General features: G+C 39.6%; 1 protein-coding gene across 1 annotated transcript in view; it reads left to right on the forward strand.

Annotated features, from left to right (window-relative positions):
* The window catches only part of unc5db (unc-5 netrin receptor Db), a gene marked incomplete at both ends in the record, with an annotated part of 282435 nt that overhangs the window by 169797 nt on the left and 94268 nt on the right, over positions 1–18370 (forward strand). The window contains 2 exons of the mRNA XM_079251728.1: positions 10553–10733; positions 11508–11675. Coding sequence (XP_079107854.1) covers positions 10553–10733; positions 11508–11675 — 349 coding nt within the window. The remainder of the gene's footprint in view (positions 1–10552; positions 10734–11507; positions 11676–18370) is intronic.

Below are 18370 nucleotides of genomic sequence, written 5' to 3' on the forward strand. Positions count from 1 at the left end.
TGTGTGGTTCTGCCTGCATGACAGGAAGAAACTCAGGCACTGTGAGGCGAATACATTGTTTTCTGCACTGGGAGATGTGGAAGCAAGCATACAGAACATTAGCAGATGTCACCCAAGTGGTAAACTTTATTAAACTACATTCTAAACTCCACAAAAACTGTGCCAAGATGTGGGTAGTGAGCATGTACCGGTGCTGTATCGTGACAAGTTACACTGACTTTGGAAAAATCACAGCCTCACCAGTTCTCCTCATTATATCTGAACAATATGACAAAATCAACAAGATTACGCCTGTGTGGGAAAGTCAAGTATCTAAAATGCTCCCCAATGCCTGTCATGAAGGAAAGCAACTGGACACGAGAGGAGAAAATGTAACACAGAAAAAAAAACTATGAACACACATGAATAAACTGCTTGTGCAGTTTAATGACTGCTTTCCTCAGAAACAGAGGGATGATGCCTGCATACGTGACCCCTTTAGATTCAGATGGAAAACATCACGTTGCCAAGCAACAAAGAGAGTCGGCTGGTGGAGCTGCCATGTGACCAGTCTCTGAGAAAGAAAGCTTCCTCCAGTAGCCTACTGGTGCAGTCCTGTGATGAGCGAGTATCCTACACTTGCTACGGTGTGAGCGTGGCTTCGCAGCGCTTGTCCAGCTGAAGACACAACACAGAAACCAACAGGACATTGACGTCCGAATTGCTTTGCCTGCTGTCACTCCTGACAACGGAGGAAAATCCATTCCCAGTTCTTCCACTAACTCCTCCAGCGCTACACCTGAGACTGACCGACTGCTGTGTTGGTTTCATAGATACGATGAGCGTTCCGTTAATTTCCTTTTCTTTCATTCAACATTTACTGAAGGACAGATTTAGAACAAGTCGTTATTTATTTCAGCTGCACTTTTCTCATGTTGTTCTTTGTGAAGGAAAACACAAACCGAGTTTATTAAAAATGGCCGAGACAGAAATAATATGATTGTTCTGGCAGCCATGTTTTTAGCGACTAAATAGTTTTTTTTTCAAATTTTTTTAAAAATATCATTATAATGATTTTTTTATGATTTTTATTACATTTTGTCCTATTATAATTTTGTTTCTCATTGTTCTTTTATGAACTTTTTGATGCTGTGTCTGCATCCTGCTGCGATGCTGTTAATGATTTATGAAAAGCACTTTGACTTGTCTCGTACAGGAAATGTTGAATACAGACAAACTTGTCTTGTGTGTGTTGTGTATCCACTGGGCACATACTCAGCTAAGATATATATTTCTTTTTTTATCTACTTCTCAGTGGTTGCACTATTTAATTCCCCATTTGTATGTGAGATCATGTTAATTCTGTACAATCTGAGGTTTAAACAGTATGAGGATGTGTGCCTTGATACTCTGGAGTCAATACTTTAGTATCTGCCAGTCATAATATCGGATTCAATTTTCTTTTTTTTTTTTTCTTTGAATATCAAGAGACCACTCTGCTGTTATAAAAAAAAAGTCATTTGTTTTCACTTCTAAGAGGTTTAGGCAGTGAAGAAGCAATGGAAGCCCTGTGTAACATGATCATGGCACCCTGTCACATGTCATGATGATGCTCATACTGTTAGTGATGATGAGTTTTTGTTTCAACATTTTACTGGTTTAACACAGGTTGGTCATTCTGTTTTTCTGTTCTCAGGTTTTATGGTATTTTCCATATTACTTTTCCATACCATATTTAGTCATTTTCCATTTAATACATGTAAATAATCTTGTATAAAGATTTATTTTAAGCTTGTTTTTTTTTTTTTTTTTTTTTTTTTTTATTTAATTTACTCATCAGTATAATTTATTATTGTTTTGACACATTTCTTTCAAGTATTGATGTTCCTCAGTTTTATTTATATTCCACACTGTCCTAGAAATAAAAACATGGATGCACACATTACAATTGTGGTTTCCTATAAAGATCAAGAAGTATTGATATTGTTATCAGTATCGGTATTGATATTGATGAAAAAGCTCCATAAACTCATTGTATCTTATTGAGAGGAAAAACATTGATGTGCCCCATCTATAAAGCAGAACCATCTTCTTCATCAAATGAACTCAAATTCACAACTTACTGAGAGAAACTTGACTGATTCCTGATCTGTCATCCATGTGCTGGATTACACTTAAACACATAAATTTTGTGCTTCTTACCAGCAGCTAATGCTTGTTGAAACTCTGTTCACCTTCAGTTCAGCATGTGGATCAACTAGAATATAACTGATTACAGAACACACTGTGATGAGGTGTTAAAGCATCAAAACCTCAGCTTACCCAATGACCTGCATCACTGGGTAAAAAAAAATACCTTAAATAAGTCAATAAAACAGTGTTTAATGAAGATTTAATTATGTGCAAAGACTTGACTCATTAATATCTTTGAGGTCAGTGTAAATATGAATAAAGCTTCCTGAAAGCCTTACATTGATTTTAAAACAGTGGTTAAAACTGATGTACAGGTGTGCATTAATTAAAAGGTCCTCTAAATCCTTTGCACTGTAGTTCACCTGCATTGCAAGAGTAAGAGATGCATAAATGATGTGTGCAGAGAAGAGATTTAGGTAGAGGTCAATCTCTAACCCTGCACTGTATAAATGATCCAACATGAAAATGGAGTATTGGTGTCATTTCAGCACAGCTCAACCCACAAAGGGGATAAAAATAGTTGAATCTGAGCGGCAATGACGGAACTGCAATCTCCCATCTCGTCCTTTGTCAACACAAATGAGCCCAGCCACAAGAGATGGGAGTGAATAATGTAAAGAGCACGGGGCAGAGATCCTCAGCCCAGTCAATTTCAGCGCACCTCACCCATGAAATATTGAGATGGCATCCATGAGTGTGTCAGTGTGAGGTTTCAGAGTGCAGCTGCATGCAGGATGGCTGCTTCCGGTGCACAGAAATGCACGCTCAAATAGAAAGCCAGTCTGCGGTTTGGAGTGCGGCACAAACACTGTTTGGTAATAACTCTTGTCAGCAGCGATGTCAGGGAAAGCTAATGAGTCTCCAGCTTCCAGAGTGGAATCATTCTGTATCATGTGGTTACAGCAGTTTATTTAAAGGAGGGTCTGACGCCAAGCAGGGGCTTCTCAGTTATTCTAGATGTCTTTATTTGCGTGACAGAAGTGTTGCAGCAGAATCCTGGCATACAATCCACCAAGCACTGACTGAAGCTTTTAAGCACTTTCTTTCTGTTTTCTTTTTTTTGTGTTAGTTTTTTGTATCTGTTTATGAAGTTATAGCAAAAAAGCTGTCGCAAATGATGAAATGTACTGAAGTATCAGTAGTTTTTGGCTTAAACTGGAATATTGTCTCATACAGGATGCTAATTCTCATCATGTCTTAGCATCGAGCTAACACAATGAGGGTTGGTTATTCATGAGCCCCGCAGTTGCATAAGAACTGTTTGTTATTCCAACATATGCTGTCTTTATTCATTATTTAATGACCCTTTTGTCTCTGTGACAACATTCTTGGGTTGTGGAAAATGTTTTTAATACAATTAAAATGTGTCATCACAGCAAATGTGAAATATTAGTTTAAAGTTTGTTGGTGAAATTAAACTGGTTGTCCTTTTGGATGACTCAGCGTGTTATATCAGCTCCATGACACGATGGTTAACGTCATATTACCATGTTTTCGCAATAAAAATGTCACCAATAAGAAGACAGTTGGTAGCAGCAGTTGTAAACAGTGAAAATCATGCATGGCAGATGACAAGAGTTGTTTTGTTACAGTCTTAAACGCTTTGAAAGGTTTAACTTTCAATGTGACTTCTGCATCATATCATGTAATAAAAGTGGTAATCATTATAATAACTGATATATCAGCAAAAAATAACTTTTAATGTTTTGTTTTCCATCAAAATTTGTGTTAAGTTCAACCTTTCACGTTGGATTTCAAAGACAGACCGAACTTTACGCCATGACATTGGGTAAATGAATAGCCAGCAAGCTAACAAGCTACCAATCTCATTTCATCTCTTCTTAGCCTTACCCCTTGTGCTCAATTTAACAGACTCATCTGACCATCCAAATGGCCCCCCAACAAACAATCTAAAGGGCTGGATTACCTTTAATACTTGATCCCTGAGAGGAAATGGGCACTTCACCACTGCCAAGCATGTGGTTAGAGCCAAGTGGCGAAGATAAGGAGGGAATTTGCATCGGGCCAAACAGATCACAATGTGGAGAACTCATTATAGTGAAAGCTTTACAGTCATTTTCAGCCAATACGTGGAAATGAAATGCTGAGAAGATGAGTGCATGCAGAGAGAGTCCACTGTGTTCTGTGTTTTTTAATGTCTTTTACATTATGACAAACTAGCTAACCAGGTAAACCAAGCTAAAGAAAATCCAGTAACTCAATGTGCTTATTGCTGTAAAGTGGACATGGAAACCACTAAATGGCTTTCCTCAATGCAGGAATAAAAGGTTTATACCAATCAAAAAGATAATACTTTGTCATAGTGGCGAGTTTCTGGACCCAAAAAGCAGACCGGATACTTGGGTTCCGGGTACAATGGAGTTTATTGATGAAGCTTGACATCATTGACTTGTAAGAATTCTTTCATTGGAACAGGCAGAGCTGATGGTATGGCAAGTAGGCAGACAGATTTAATGTTTTAGCTCAATGGGTTGAATGCTCTGTACTGTTGGTGAAGTTTGTTATTGAGGTGCAGGCGTGACTTCGTGACAGGACACCCAGGAGAGTGATTTACCAGCAGTGGAAGGATCCGGAAGGCAACCTTTGGCTTTGGCAAGTTTTGCATGTTAAAAGCTCAACATATGAAACTGAATTTTGGACCAAACACATGCTTATATGGAAACAAGGCTTTTAAGTTACTGCACTAAGCTGTTAGGATACGCTCAGCTTCTTGGTTTAGCTGGAGAACCAAAGTGTAGCATGATGGCGACTTCCAGCAGGATCAGTATTCCTCTGTTTAACGCTGAATTGCTGTTCGTTTTGTTTGTTCTGTTAGGTTTTTGGAAAGCTTCCATCACATTTTTTAAGTGAAATATTGATGTTAGTTATTGATGTTTTTCTTTTTATATGAAAAACTGATAAATCAAACCAAGATGATGCACCATGTCACACAGCTCAAATTGCAGATATGCATCCAACAAATCTGCTGCAACTGTGTGACGCTTCATGTCAATATGAAGCAAAGTTTCTGAGAGATGTTTCCAACACCTCGTTGAATCTATGGCACTGGTGATGAGGAAGTTCTGAAAGTAAAAATGCTTCAACCCAGCAGTTCCTGTAAATCAGTCCGTTTTTACAGCCTACATCAGCCAAACATCTTCAGAGATCCATTCAGCAGCGGATCAACAGCGAATTATCTCTTTGTGCTTTAGAGTTGGGACAAGAGTGAAAGATGGAACACAAAAATTATGAAGTATTTTTTACTAAAGTACCTTCATACTTTATCAGAACTAAAGAGGAGACTGTTATTTTCTTACTGTTAATGGAATATTGGAGCGATTTTTCTGTAGCGTCCGACTCCAAAGCCAAGCTGCTGCTCTTAGTTCACAGATATTTGGGGGTGTAAATGTAGAGCAGATCTTTTAACTGGAAGAAAAGAGTCCGTGAGAACACTGCATAATGAGTTTCCTTTGAGTGGCTACTCTGAGAGAAAGCATGAAATGAGAAGCCAAACCGGAAGGCAATTTCACCTTTCTCGAATGAAAGACTTTAATCTGATATGAATCATTTTGATCTCCAGTCACTCTGAACAGGCCACAGCACAAAGGGGAATCAGCTAAATATTTCTGCACTACCACGCATGTTCAGCCCTGGAAAGACAGCAATGCTACTTGAAAACAAGCTAGCATTTAACTCATCGCACCTCCTGCCTTCCCTCCACTTGTTCCTCTCAGATTCCTCCTCTCTGTTGTTTTCTAGTAGGTCAGAGAAAAGTCTCCCAGAGAGTTGCTGATGAGCTTCGTTAAAAAACCAAGCAATTACGTCCCTCCCCGCTCAGAACCAAGCCCACAGCCCCCCGGTTCCTTTCGTTAAGATAAGACACTTCGAGATGGGATTGTAGTGCGGTGCAGTGTTGCTCGCAGGGAAGGCTAGGTGGCATTTGGGAAGCAGCGGGGGAGGTAGATGGGTGATACCGCCTCACTTTGTGCTCCCTTCGTATCTTTTCTGATTAACCCTCGGAGCAGGAGAGCGATGCCGAGCTCAGCCTGACTCTACCTGCTGCTGACAGGCTTTGCCATCTGAACGGTGAGAAAGTGCAATGCTCTGTTAGAGGCGCCCCTGTACGTGTGTGTGTGTGTGAGAGAGAGAGATTTTCTTGCTTGTGCAGCTGATTAGTTGCAGGGAGGATCCGTGGAGTGGATTAGCTCTGTGCTCTGCCCTGTCGCTTCTGATATGCTGCTTAGCAGGGGCCCGCTGGCGGCCCCCCCGGTCCCCGAGCGCATGCCTGACGGAGGCGCTTAATCTGTGTAATTGCATTGATGAGACACTCAGCAATTAAAAAGTTCTGCCGTCACCACCAGCAGCTGAGAGTTGCCCAAAGGGGCGAGGGGGTCACGGTAAATTATTACACCGAAAGCATGACTCAGCAGACAGACCTTTCTCCTGAAAGCACTGAGGCACACCTTTTGTTCTGCAACACCTTGACATTAAATGACCATTAGACCCTGGAGCAGGGAGACGAGGTGCACAGGCAGAATGCATCAGATGGCGAGGTCCTGATCGGCGCTCTCATCATAAGTCTTGATGATGGCTGCAGTGTCACTCGTTCACAATGCGCCTCTGTCCTCTAATTGCCTCTCAGGCACATTTCTCAGCATCTAATCATCAGCAAATGTCATCCGAATGAGCTGTGTGCATGTGCGGACGGAGATGAGAAGACCTGGCCGCCGTGCAGGGCTGGGGGAGGTGACCTTCAAGGGGAGGGCTGGGTAATGAAATCACAGGAAGGAAGCCCTAATGCCTGGAAACCCCTCTGTCAAAGGCTGACACTGATGACCGCGTCCTAATTGAAACAAATGCGACAATTAGGTAATTCATTTCTCACATCCACTGTCTCACACTCGCCAGGCTAATTTGTATGTGTCCCCTTCATCTTTTCTCCCCCACCCCTCCTCCCTCCCTCTTCCTCCTCCTCCTCCTTCCTTCTGCTTGTTGAATCTTTTCATCATAACCCGAGGGCCGTTTGCGGCAGACAGACAGCTAATGCGCAACGTGGCCCCTGCTACCGCGAGGGTCGGCTTGCGACACACGTTAATTGCCTCTTTCATGTGACAGATTTCCTGGGATTACATTGAAATAAATACATGAGAAGTTGGCGGGTGGGGAAGGAGGAAGCAGGGGAGTGGGGGTGGGTGTCACCGCGAGTGTCCCTCATACACACAGATGACTTTAATCAGGAGAAATTAGACTCCATCCCCGACTCCTCTGTCTCTCTGTCATCTTATCTATTAAATGATGCTCGGCGCTTCACCTCTGATGAAACCCCTGCGCAAGGCCATCTTTTAATTGTAGCCAAAAAGAAAAAAAAAAAAAAAGAAAAATCCAGATGTCTTTGAGGATCAGCCTTTGAGTTTTCTTCTGGATGGGTGAAACTTGCTGTTGCTGCATTGTACCCGCTCCCTCAGTGAAATAGCCACCCATTTACTTTAAATAGGTGTGAAAGAAAAATGACTGAATGTGCAAAATGATTACTTTGTCATGATGTTCATTACCATTTCTATTTGTGTCAGTGTTAACTTGCCGTCTATCATCCTTCTGGACTGAGTGTCATTCCTCTGTGCGCCGTTTCTGCATGCCCACAAGCGCTTCCTATTTGCATCCAGTCTCAGCGTTGCTCATTGTAAATGGTGCCTGTGCGCTTCTCATAAATCTATCAGGCCAGCCCATTCTGCTATGCCATAAATGTAATTTGCAAACGCAACGATGCAGCTCTCTTCCCAGACTAGAAGCAGTAAAGCGTCACTAAGTTTGTAATTCATAATTAGTTTTCCTCTCAGCTGCTGGTAATTGCTTATAGTGTTTCTTCTGACTGCCTAATGGTGTTGTAGCGAAAGTTGCAGCGCCGCCCCGTTGATGCTGATCTGCAGGGTGGGGCTTGTAAGGCGCAGCTGCACATGTTGCACTTTTAAACATGGTTTCTGACTGAGTTAAAAATTGGATGATGAGACTTTAGTTTCAGTTGTGTTGCATTGGTTGCCAGTATATTCTTTTTATTTAACCTTTATTTAACCAGGCGGATTATGCAACTGAGAAACTATTGCAATGGACGAGGACCTGCCCAGGATGTACCCTCCCTGTTGCCTGCTGATGCTGGGGTAGCTTCCAGCAGCAGTGTGACCCTGATTTGTACAATAAATGAAAATAAAATGAAAATCCAACAAGTTGTCAAAGGGGTCCGACTTAAGCTGACAATGTAACAAGACATGAAAAACAAAAAGTAATGAAGAAAAATGGGTAAAACTAAGACAGTGGACAATATTCAGTATTTTTTTAAACTTGGGCTGTTTACAAAACCTCTAACTTTATACGACTTATAAGACTTGAGTTAGCAAAGAAAGTAGGATGACGTGCAAACAGTTTATTACATTATAGTATAAAGGTTGATTTTATGACATCCTATCATACTTAGCCAGTTTGCAGTTTGTACAAGCGGACATAAGCATTGGCAAAGCTGCATTTTTTGTGCTTAATGCTCTAGTAGAAATTCTGAAATCATGCTCCTCAGGGCGACGGCTGTTATGGTCACTGACCTGGTAGCTGCTTGGATTTGCAGAGGAGGAAAAGTAGCTAACTTCAGAATAACTAAACCAAGGCCTAAATATACTTGTTTTTAAATATGCAGACAAGTGTTTATCATGTATTTTTCATCTGTTAGAACTGTTGTTTGTGCACTTCGTGTAGAATTATCCCTACATGATCACATCCTAAAATGAGCGAGTTAACACTAGGGGCAAGGTCACTACGTATGCACTAAGACATGAGGATTGACAGCAGGAAAAATTATGGAAAGCTTCAAAGGTGATACAGAGTGTGTCTTTAATACCATCTATCATACTGCTGCTGACGTTATGCAGCTGATGCAGTCAGAAACATGTCATGTTGGACCTTTAACAGCGTCAATAAAATCATGAAAGAATTTCATAGTTTAATAAGAGCGACCAAAAAGCTCCAGAGCAGATGCACATGCAGCAGTGTCTTCCTTAACATGAAGCAGGCCAAGAACAGCAAGGTGTGAAAATTGTACTCACGATTGCAAAAAAACAAACTGATTAACAAACAAGCTAGTTAGTGCCAAGTAACAAAACTGCAACATGCACCAGAAAGAGAGATAAAATGTATTACCACCTTCCACCACCACACAGGAGACATAATCAGCCTTTATGTCACAGTTTGGTGGAGGTATGGACAAGAATGCAGAGATGTGCAGACGCTTAGTAGGTTCCAAAATTAAAGATTATAAACCACATGGCATATATATATATATATATATATATATATATATATATATATATATATATATATATATATATATATATATATATATATATATATATATATATAAAATAACCTAAATACAATACAAAATAATCTAATGCAATATGATGCCAGACTCATAGCACTAAGTTGACTTGTTCTGCCTTTCAGCGCTGAAAGGGTTAAGTACCCGGCAGGGGAGCGCCACACTTCTGCTGTCCAGGGTTCTAAAACAACAGCTCCTGTAGAGAGTCAGTCTCACTGAAACACAATGAATCACCTATGTCGTAGTTCAGAAAAAGCCTTGCATCATTATCAAAATCGCATATAATTATTTTTATCATGTTTCATCACACAAATGTTAAAATAAAACTGGAATAATTTCTATTTATTAACCTACCCTGGGTCAGCCAGGCCACAGCAGCCTGCTGTTAAACTGTTTTTATTGCAGTTTTACACACTAACAGACTTGCTACTCACCCACTCAGCATGGTACGAAATGAAACGAGCAGTTTTTGGCAATCTGTATCCAAACACGGATGGCTTCAGGTGGAATAAACACAAATCACCTCAAATTGTTAAAAAAAAAAAAACTGTGTAATGAATGAATGAACACAGAATTGTGACAGATTAATTCTATTTAATTCATTTAGGAAACATCAAGAACCTTTTAGAAAATAACATTATTCATAACCTGAAAACTTCCCATTATTTCCCATTAACTCCCTGTAACTCAAACCATGTTATTATACTTATTATTATACTTATTATACTTATAATTATAGACTCTTATCGTGCATCATGTTTGCCTGTTACATCCATACACAGAGAAATCTGGGTGGCATTTACAGTCAGGTTCTTCTAATTCTCTCCTAAAATCGTAGTTTTTTTTCTTTTTAACAGGGTCCCATGTTTTTCCGACCAAATGATCCGATGTGAAATGAAATGTTCTGACTAGTTTGCACTTGTAAAACCTGAATAGTCTCACAGACAAAAGTTTGAACTTCACTCAAATTCTTAAAGAATTAATGTCTCAATCTTTGCCTTTATTTCTCTTCTTATGCAGGTGGAATGGCTGAAAAACGAGGAGCTGGTGAGCTCCCTGACTGATGACAACATCGACACCCGAGCCGACCACAACCTCATCATCAACGAGGCGCGTCTGTCTGACTCGGGCAACTACACGTGTCTGGCCAGCAACATCGTGGCAAAGAGACGCAGCGCCACCGCCTCTGTGATAGTCTTTGGTGCGTCGCCCTTGTGACTGCTGTTGTTGTCTGTTACAACACATTAGACAGTACTCATACAATGTTTACATGGCACTTTAGATCAGTTTGTTTGGATTCCTGCACCTCTACACACAAGTTATTACGAAACTCATCTCAGTGTTTTCACTGAAGAGTTATGTTTCCTATTTATTCCAATGAATGTATTATTCAAAGAGTCAATTTACTGCCTCTCATTTAAAATCAATGTGTACTTTATGAAAGCAAATAAGCCACTGTGTCTTAATCTCATTTAAGGGAGTGTTGCTTATTAAATATTTATTTGCCTGAAGCCTTGTAGAAATGTGGGTTTGTTGGCTTTGGTAGCTCTACTAAATATTTTGCTTCCAAACCACGTAAGACACAGAGATCATACAGTGAAGTGCTTTAGTCACCGGGCTAAGTGGTCGACTCCATGCTGCCGACTTGCATGGATCTGCGTCCCTTTTTAAAATGCCATTTCTGCTTAACTGCTGTTTTCTCGGCTTTCCACAGTTGCATGCCTTTATCTTAATTCAGGAGCAGGGAACATTGAACTGGCAATTAGGGAAAAGGGAGCTGTATATTCACCAATCTGCTCCTGCTGTTATGCATTGTTGCCTTGCAGCGCCTCGAGCCTGCAGAATCATTAATAGCCCCAGCTCTTGTTAGACTATTTAGCAATGCCAGAGTTCTTAAGGGGGGGACAGAAAAGAAAGCAATACGTGTTGTTTTGCACTCACTCAATCTCTTTTTTAACTGCCTTGAACTCTGCAGTAAACGGCGGCTGGTCTCTGTGGACTGAGTGGTCACCCTGCAATGTACCGTGTGGGCGGGGTATCCAGAAGCGGTCCAGAACCTGCACTAACCCTGCACCCCTGAATGGTGGGGCCTTCTGCGAGGGAATGTCTGTGCAGAAGATCACCTGCAATGCTCTCTGTCCGAGTCAGTTCCACTTTTCATTTTCTGCATGAAAAAAAGCCTCCAGTGATGCAAAAGTTTCATTTTTGTCTAATTGTCTCAGGTTATTAATCGGCGGATGAACATGAAGAGAAACACCACTGAAAAAAAAAAAGTTTAGTCCCATCTTTTTTTCTTTAGTTTTTAATTGATTTAGTGTTTTGCCTTGCTTTTAAAGGGCTTCGCACTATCAAGTGTACCACCCACTGGAGCATGAAATATTTATCCCTCGTGGACTTAAAGGGCTTGAATGAGTTTAAATGTTTGCCTTATCAGCATTAGGGAGCCAATGATACAGATTTCAAGGGACATATCTTACAGTAGCCCTGTACTGGTATCAGGGGAGGACTGGGGCAAAATATCAGCACTGGTATTTTGCCCCAGTCCTCCCATATATGATGCTGCGCACCACTAAACTTTGCGCTCCACCAAATGTGAATATCAACCATGCACCCCCTTAAAGCCACTAAAACCATACAGTGAGTCAGCAGGAAACAGTGAGTTAAAAAATGTGAATTGTTAGTAAAATAAACATCAACACCCCAGCTCAATGATAAATATTACAGCAGCATTCATATCCCTGTATGACTGTGATAGAAAAAAAAAACCCAGAAAAAAATAGGTGATGGATCAGATAATAACTGTTCCTCGACTGTATCCAGCATCAGGGACCACCGATATCCAGACCTAGTATCCAGTCAAGTGGACTGAGAGTACTGCACAGAGGAAATGATGGAAGTACGATGGGATTTATTGTGTTTAAAGTTGAAATGAGTACAGGAAATGGAGAGGGTTTATTTTGCATAATGTCATTCGGGGGGAAAAGGTGAGCGACTCTGCTCCATTTCTAAAAAGTGAAAAGCTGTGAGCAACCAGAATGTCTTTTGTCAAGTTTAAATATTACGTATCAATAATTAAAGAACAAATCACAATCTGATGAATGGGACCACACTAAACAGAGAAAACATTTTCTTAATGCAGCTGACAAAGTGAAATGGTAACATTAGCAAAGTAACCCGCTAACGCTGCTTAGCACTTTGCAAAGTCTCAGGCAGTATGCTAACTATAGCAACATCATCACTGTTGCAAATGATTTCAAAGTAAATAGTGATGAGCCCTAAACCATGTTTCATGGCCCAAAATATTAATTTGACTTTAGCTTAGCAGGCTGATATTAGCTAATGCTAGTTCAATAATGTAGCCTAGCAACAATGCAGCACAACAAGAGCTTCCATTATTGTTGCATACTTATGCCAGAGCATGAAATAAGGTAAATGTAAAATTAAACAAGAGCAAAGATATTTTGATGACTTAAAAGTAAACTCTATGAATTATTATTTGTTTTATTGAACATGGAGTGTTGTAAAGATGGGTGGCATAAAATTTTCTAGTTGGACACATTGACTGAGATTATTTGTACATTATGGGATTTGATATTTTGGTTAAAATGCGGTGTCTTTATATGATAGAAATGTGCCTGTTTTAAGTTCATTTTAAGAGGATGATAAGGCAATTATTAGAATGGAATTATGAAAATATATTATAATAATGTAAATTAGACGATTAACTTATCACATTAAATAAGCAGCATAATATATATCATAATATTATAACATATGGGTTCAAATAAATCCAAATTTTAATCAAGTTTTCTACTTTATTCAGACTAAATTATTAAACTAGTTTTCTATGTGAGCATCTTCTTCCTGTAAAATTCCAGCTATACTTCTAAAACCAATAAAAATAAAGTTTATGTGGCAGTATCCTGCCTGTTCAAGATGTAGTGAGAAACAGTGAATACGTTTTAGCCTGGAGAGTGTCAAGAGTTATAGGTGATAAAAACATAATAAGTTACAGAGGTGAAGAAATGTTTACAAAAGGAGAAAATACAATGGAAACCAGACATAAGAGGATAAGTCTAAAGTTATGAACCATATATTCAGCAGCTGTCTGACACAATTGTTACCGTTTCCAGCTGTCTGCTTCACAGTCTGTATTCCCACAGTGTACACATAATCAACACATGTAAAATGAACACATGTTGAAGTTGTTTTTTCATCCAGCTACATGTATATGCCTTGTCACCTCCCTGCAGACCCTGCAAACTGCTGCTCATGTTGCACTCTGCTGTGACTCTCCGTATATTGTTGTGTTTATGAAAACCAGAGGCTTGGAAGCTGGGGTTTGGGAATTTGCAAGGTCATCCAATGAGTCTGCCTTGTGCCAATTTATTCAGTTTGTAAACCGTCAGATGCCTTTAATGGCAGCAAAGACAACCAGATCAGCATGGGACAGAGATCTGGAACGACACAAGTGATCCAAACATCAAGGAGAATTTAATAAAAGAGACTGCCAACTAAAATTTTGCAAAGTAAATAATAAAGGATATTAAAGACACTAAATTTTCCACATTTTCCTTTTGGATCTAATGGAAAAATGTGTCCAGACCTTTGATCAATATCACATGTACATCCATACTATTAAATATTATTGGATTTCCATTTGCAGATTGATAGTATTTTTCAATTCATTCCTTTAATTTTAATTTAATTTTGTACCCCCATTATGGTCCCCCAAATAACTCTAAACTGACTAAAGTTATAAATAAATAAAAAAATGTCAGAATATTATCATATAAAAATTAGGCATTGCTTTTTAATTGTTGTTCGATAAAATTATTTTTAAAAAAAAATAAATAAAAAAAATAAAAAATAACTCTGGACAAAAGTAAGGTCCCCTTTAACCTAATATTTAGTTGCACAAAATTTGACAAATTTCACTGCAATCAGACGATTTGTGTAACTGTCAGTGAGACTTCTGCAACAGGTATTTCGGCCACCACTTATTAGAAAACTGTTCCAGGTTTGAAAGGTGCTTCCTTCAGATGGTATGTTTCAACTTATTCAACTCATGTTGAAAAGGCCTGAGAGCAGGACACATTGAAGTTTACCTCAGGATAGTCAGAAACTGTGCGTTTTGGGTCATTATCCTGTTGGAAAACCCAGGACCCATTACGGTTCTGACACTAGGCAGCTCATTGTGCTCCAGAATGCCTTAGTCTTGTGATTTTATTGAACCCTGCACAGATTCAAGACACCCTGTGCCAGATGCACCAGAACAGCCCCAGAACATACCCGAGCCTCCCCCATGTTTCACAGCAGGGACAGTCTATTTGACTTGATGTCCTTTAATTTTGTATCTGTGAACAAAGTGCTGATGTATCTTGCTGGAAAGCTTCAGTTTTGGATCATCTGTTTAAAGGACTTTCTCCCAGAAACTTTGTGGCTTGTCTGCTGTGAAGTCCAAATATTGATGGATGCTGACTCTCATGTACCTTAAAGTGTGAGTTCACCTTAATTGTTTTTGGAAGATGTAGGCCTTTATAGTTACCATTCCAATCCATCTCTTCAATTTACCATCAATTTTCTTGCTGCCAAAATGCAATTGGTTTTTTCAACCAAATCAACCAACTAGAGGAATTAAATGTTGCAGTGCTGGAATTTCCTTCATAGTGGTCATAGATTAGCTACATGCTTTATTTAGCATTTTGACTCATAATGTTGAGATGAGAGAACATTTTATGTTTTTCATATTAAAATGTAACTTTAATTGGCCTGCATTTGTCTTCTAAGTCCCTACACAGAGGTTGAAAATGTAACACTTGTTACTATTTTATTTTATAAAGGGAGAGTTAAAGATAGAGGAAGCCTTTTCTTTGCTAGGCTAGTGCTTATGCTTGCTAGCTGTTAGGGTTGAACCCATAAAAAACAGTTGTTTCAACTAAGATATTAAAATAAAAGTTTTAATTTAAAAGATTTCACTTAAAATTTTTAGTATGACTATTTTTTGCTTATTTTCTAATTGAAATAGCATTTTGACGACCAGCCCCACAATGGGGACGGTTGTTACAAAAGCCCATGTTGTATTTATGTCATTGTAACAGGTTTATATTGAGAAGTGAAGTCATTTTATTTTGACATGATACTTTAGGCTTTGATGGCACATTAAACTGGATCCAGCTGTGGCTTTAAATTTTTGAGAATTGAAATTAAAGTAAAAAGTGTGACAACCAACCCCGTTTTCCCCTCCTTAAGTCTGTTTCAAGTTACTTAGGTTACCATTATTTTTTTTTCCTTTAACAGAAGGGTGCCAACAATTTGTTCATGTCTTTATATGTATCATAATAACTTTGCATTGAGCAGATCAGCAAGCAGCCTTGTTATAGAAAGATTCAGACACTCAGTATGAGTTCCTGGGACTGTTTTTTTATCAATCAGGCGAGTGGCAGGATGCATCCTTGAAAGGTCTGGCAGGAGCTGTGTCCCTTACATTTGATGAATGTTTTGTTCTTTTTTCTGAATTAAAAGGCACTTTTTCAATGTGATACAACAGTAATGATGATAATACATTATAATATTAATAGAAATAAAAAAGATTAGTACTGATAAAGTTCATTCATTCATTCATTTTCCGAACCGCTTATTCCAAGTCAGGGTCGCGGGGAAGCTGGAGCCTATCCCAGCTGGCTTTGGGCGACAGGCAGGGTACACCCTGGACAGCTCGCCAGTCCATCGCAGGGCCACACAGAGAGACGAACAACCACGCTCACACTCACTCCTAGGGGCAATTTTAGCGTAACCAATTAACCTATCACGCATGTCTTTGGATGGTGGGAGGAAGCCGGAGTACCCGGAGAGAACCCACGCATACACGGGGAGAACATGCAAACTCCACACAGAAAGGCCACTGACCAAACCAGCCAAGGATCGAACCAGTGACCTTCTTGCTGTGAGGCCACAGTGCTAACCACTGCGCCACCGTGCAGCCCTGATAAAGTTTAGTCTGTCAAACAAATGTCTCCTTTAGGCTACTCTGGATCAGTATTTCCTGCTCCTGTGTTCCAATGGTTCAGATACTACATTTGTATAAATACAATAATATCAGAAAAAGGTGTGTCCTGAATAAAATCTTCTCCTGATCAACCAGCAGTAAGAATTGAGAGCTTAATATTTAAATAAAGATTTCAAACACAGTCTGTGCGCTACTCTCCTCTCAGACAACCAACAAAAGGCTAAGCTGAAGAAGATGCCAAGCTAGCAAACACAGAAGCACACAACATAAGGATGCAGGAATTGCCTTTGCTTTCATGAGAAAGGACGCCTAACTTTTTTTGGGTTAAAATTTTACAGATAAAAGCTCTTCCTTTGCAAACTCCTTGTAAAAGAAGATGAATGAAAACTTCCAAACAAAGCAGAGATAAGCGGTTGTATGCTGGCGCTGTGGCCTGGAGGCCTCGAAGCATCACTGCTTGTATGCAGCAGGGAAAGAAGGAGGTTTTGCACTCTTGTCTGGGTTGATCCTTATCTTTGTGGGAGGGAAGAAATATAGACTGGGTTGATGCGTAGGCTGCAATAAATTCGCTCTGAGCTGCTGACTGGCAGGCTTGATCAGGTTTTGACACATTCAAAGTAGGTTTAGTTTGAAGTTGGGAGGTGTGCTCAGGACGAGGATGGATGACGAGGGAGGCTGATTAATAAGAGATGGCAAAGACAATAATGTTGGAATGAAGCTCTTGGTGAGGGACAAAATTAAAAATCAATACAGACTGCATAATGCAACCTATACTGCTGGGGCAGCTACAGCAAGAAAACTAGACCTTTAGATCTTAATGATGATGAAGATAGAGCAGTCGGTGATTTGTCTTCAATGGGCTTTAGATGCACAGTTTTCATTAAATAAGATGGAGTGAACCAACATTGTACTCTGAATGTGAAACAATAAAAAGGACAATTGGGACACACCAAACAAAACAGGAAAAGTCGATAAAGCAGCTTTTACATATCAGCACATAATAAAACAAACAAAAAAGTAGTTAAAATTAAGAAACCCAGTCCAGTCCATAACTCAGTAGCTTGTAGAATCAGTTTTATTGTGAAAATACTTGAAGTAATTTTAGTATAAGTTTGAAGTCCCTGTGTCAGAACTTTTACAGTTCATTGTTACACCTGCTGCGTTTGGGATCATTGTCCTGAGTCTAACAAGCTTTAGCTGTTGGAGAGACTCTAAAAAACTTGGGTATGCAAAGGAGCTTAATGACTGCAGAGTGTCCGTGTCCTGTGGCAAAATAATGAGCCCTCCAACACCGTACTTGACAGTTTGCATGAGTTATCTGAGCAAATATTCTGTTTGGGTTTTCCTAAACTAGCCTATGTGCATTATGACCAAACATCCCCACTTTGGTCTTGTCTTATTAAAGGACGTTTTTCATGATGTCTTGTAGTTTGATCAGTTGCAATTTACAAACCTAAACCATGCTGCCTTGCCCTTATGGATAGAATATGCTAATTAAACATGTAAACTCTATTTTTTTTTTTTTTTAAATTATGCTGTCATATTAACAAGCAACATGCTAACTGAGGCATTACAGCCTTAATGGAATCATACTCCTTGATCTCTGGAGAACACAGCTGAACCATATGGAGATCTGACAGTGTCTCCGGGCTTAGATTGGACCACCAGTAAGTGTTCACTCGGTCCACCTTATTGTACGTGGTGTCCTTTATAGTTTTCTAGGGGTGTCCAAATGTCCGGAGAGAAAAAGTAGTGCACTCAAAATTCCCCACAATGCATCTTGAAAAGCAGTGAGCATCGATGGTCACTAGACGAGTCAATATAAACCA

This window comes from Telmatherina bonti, assembly GCF_933228915.1.
Source record: "Telmatherina bonti genome assembly, chromosome: 13".
In the NCBI taxonomy this organism is placed as follows: domain Eukaryota; kingdom Metazoa; phylum Chordata; class Actinopteri; order Atheriniformes; family Telmatherinidae; genus Telmatherina; species Telmatherina bonti.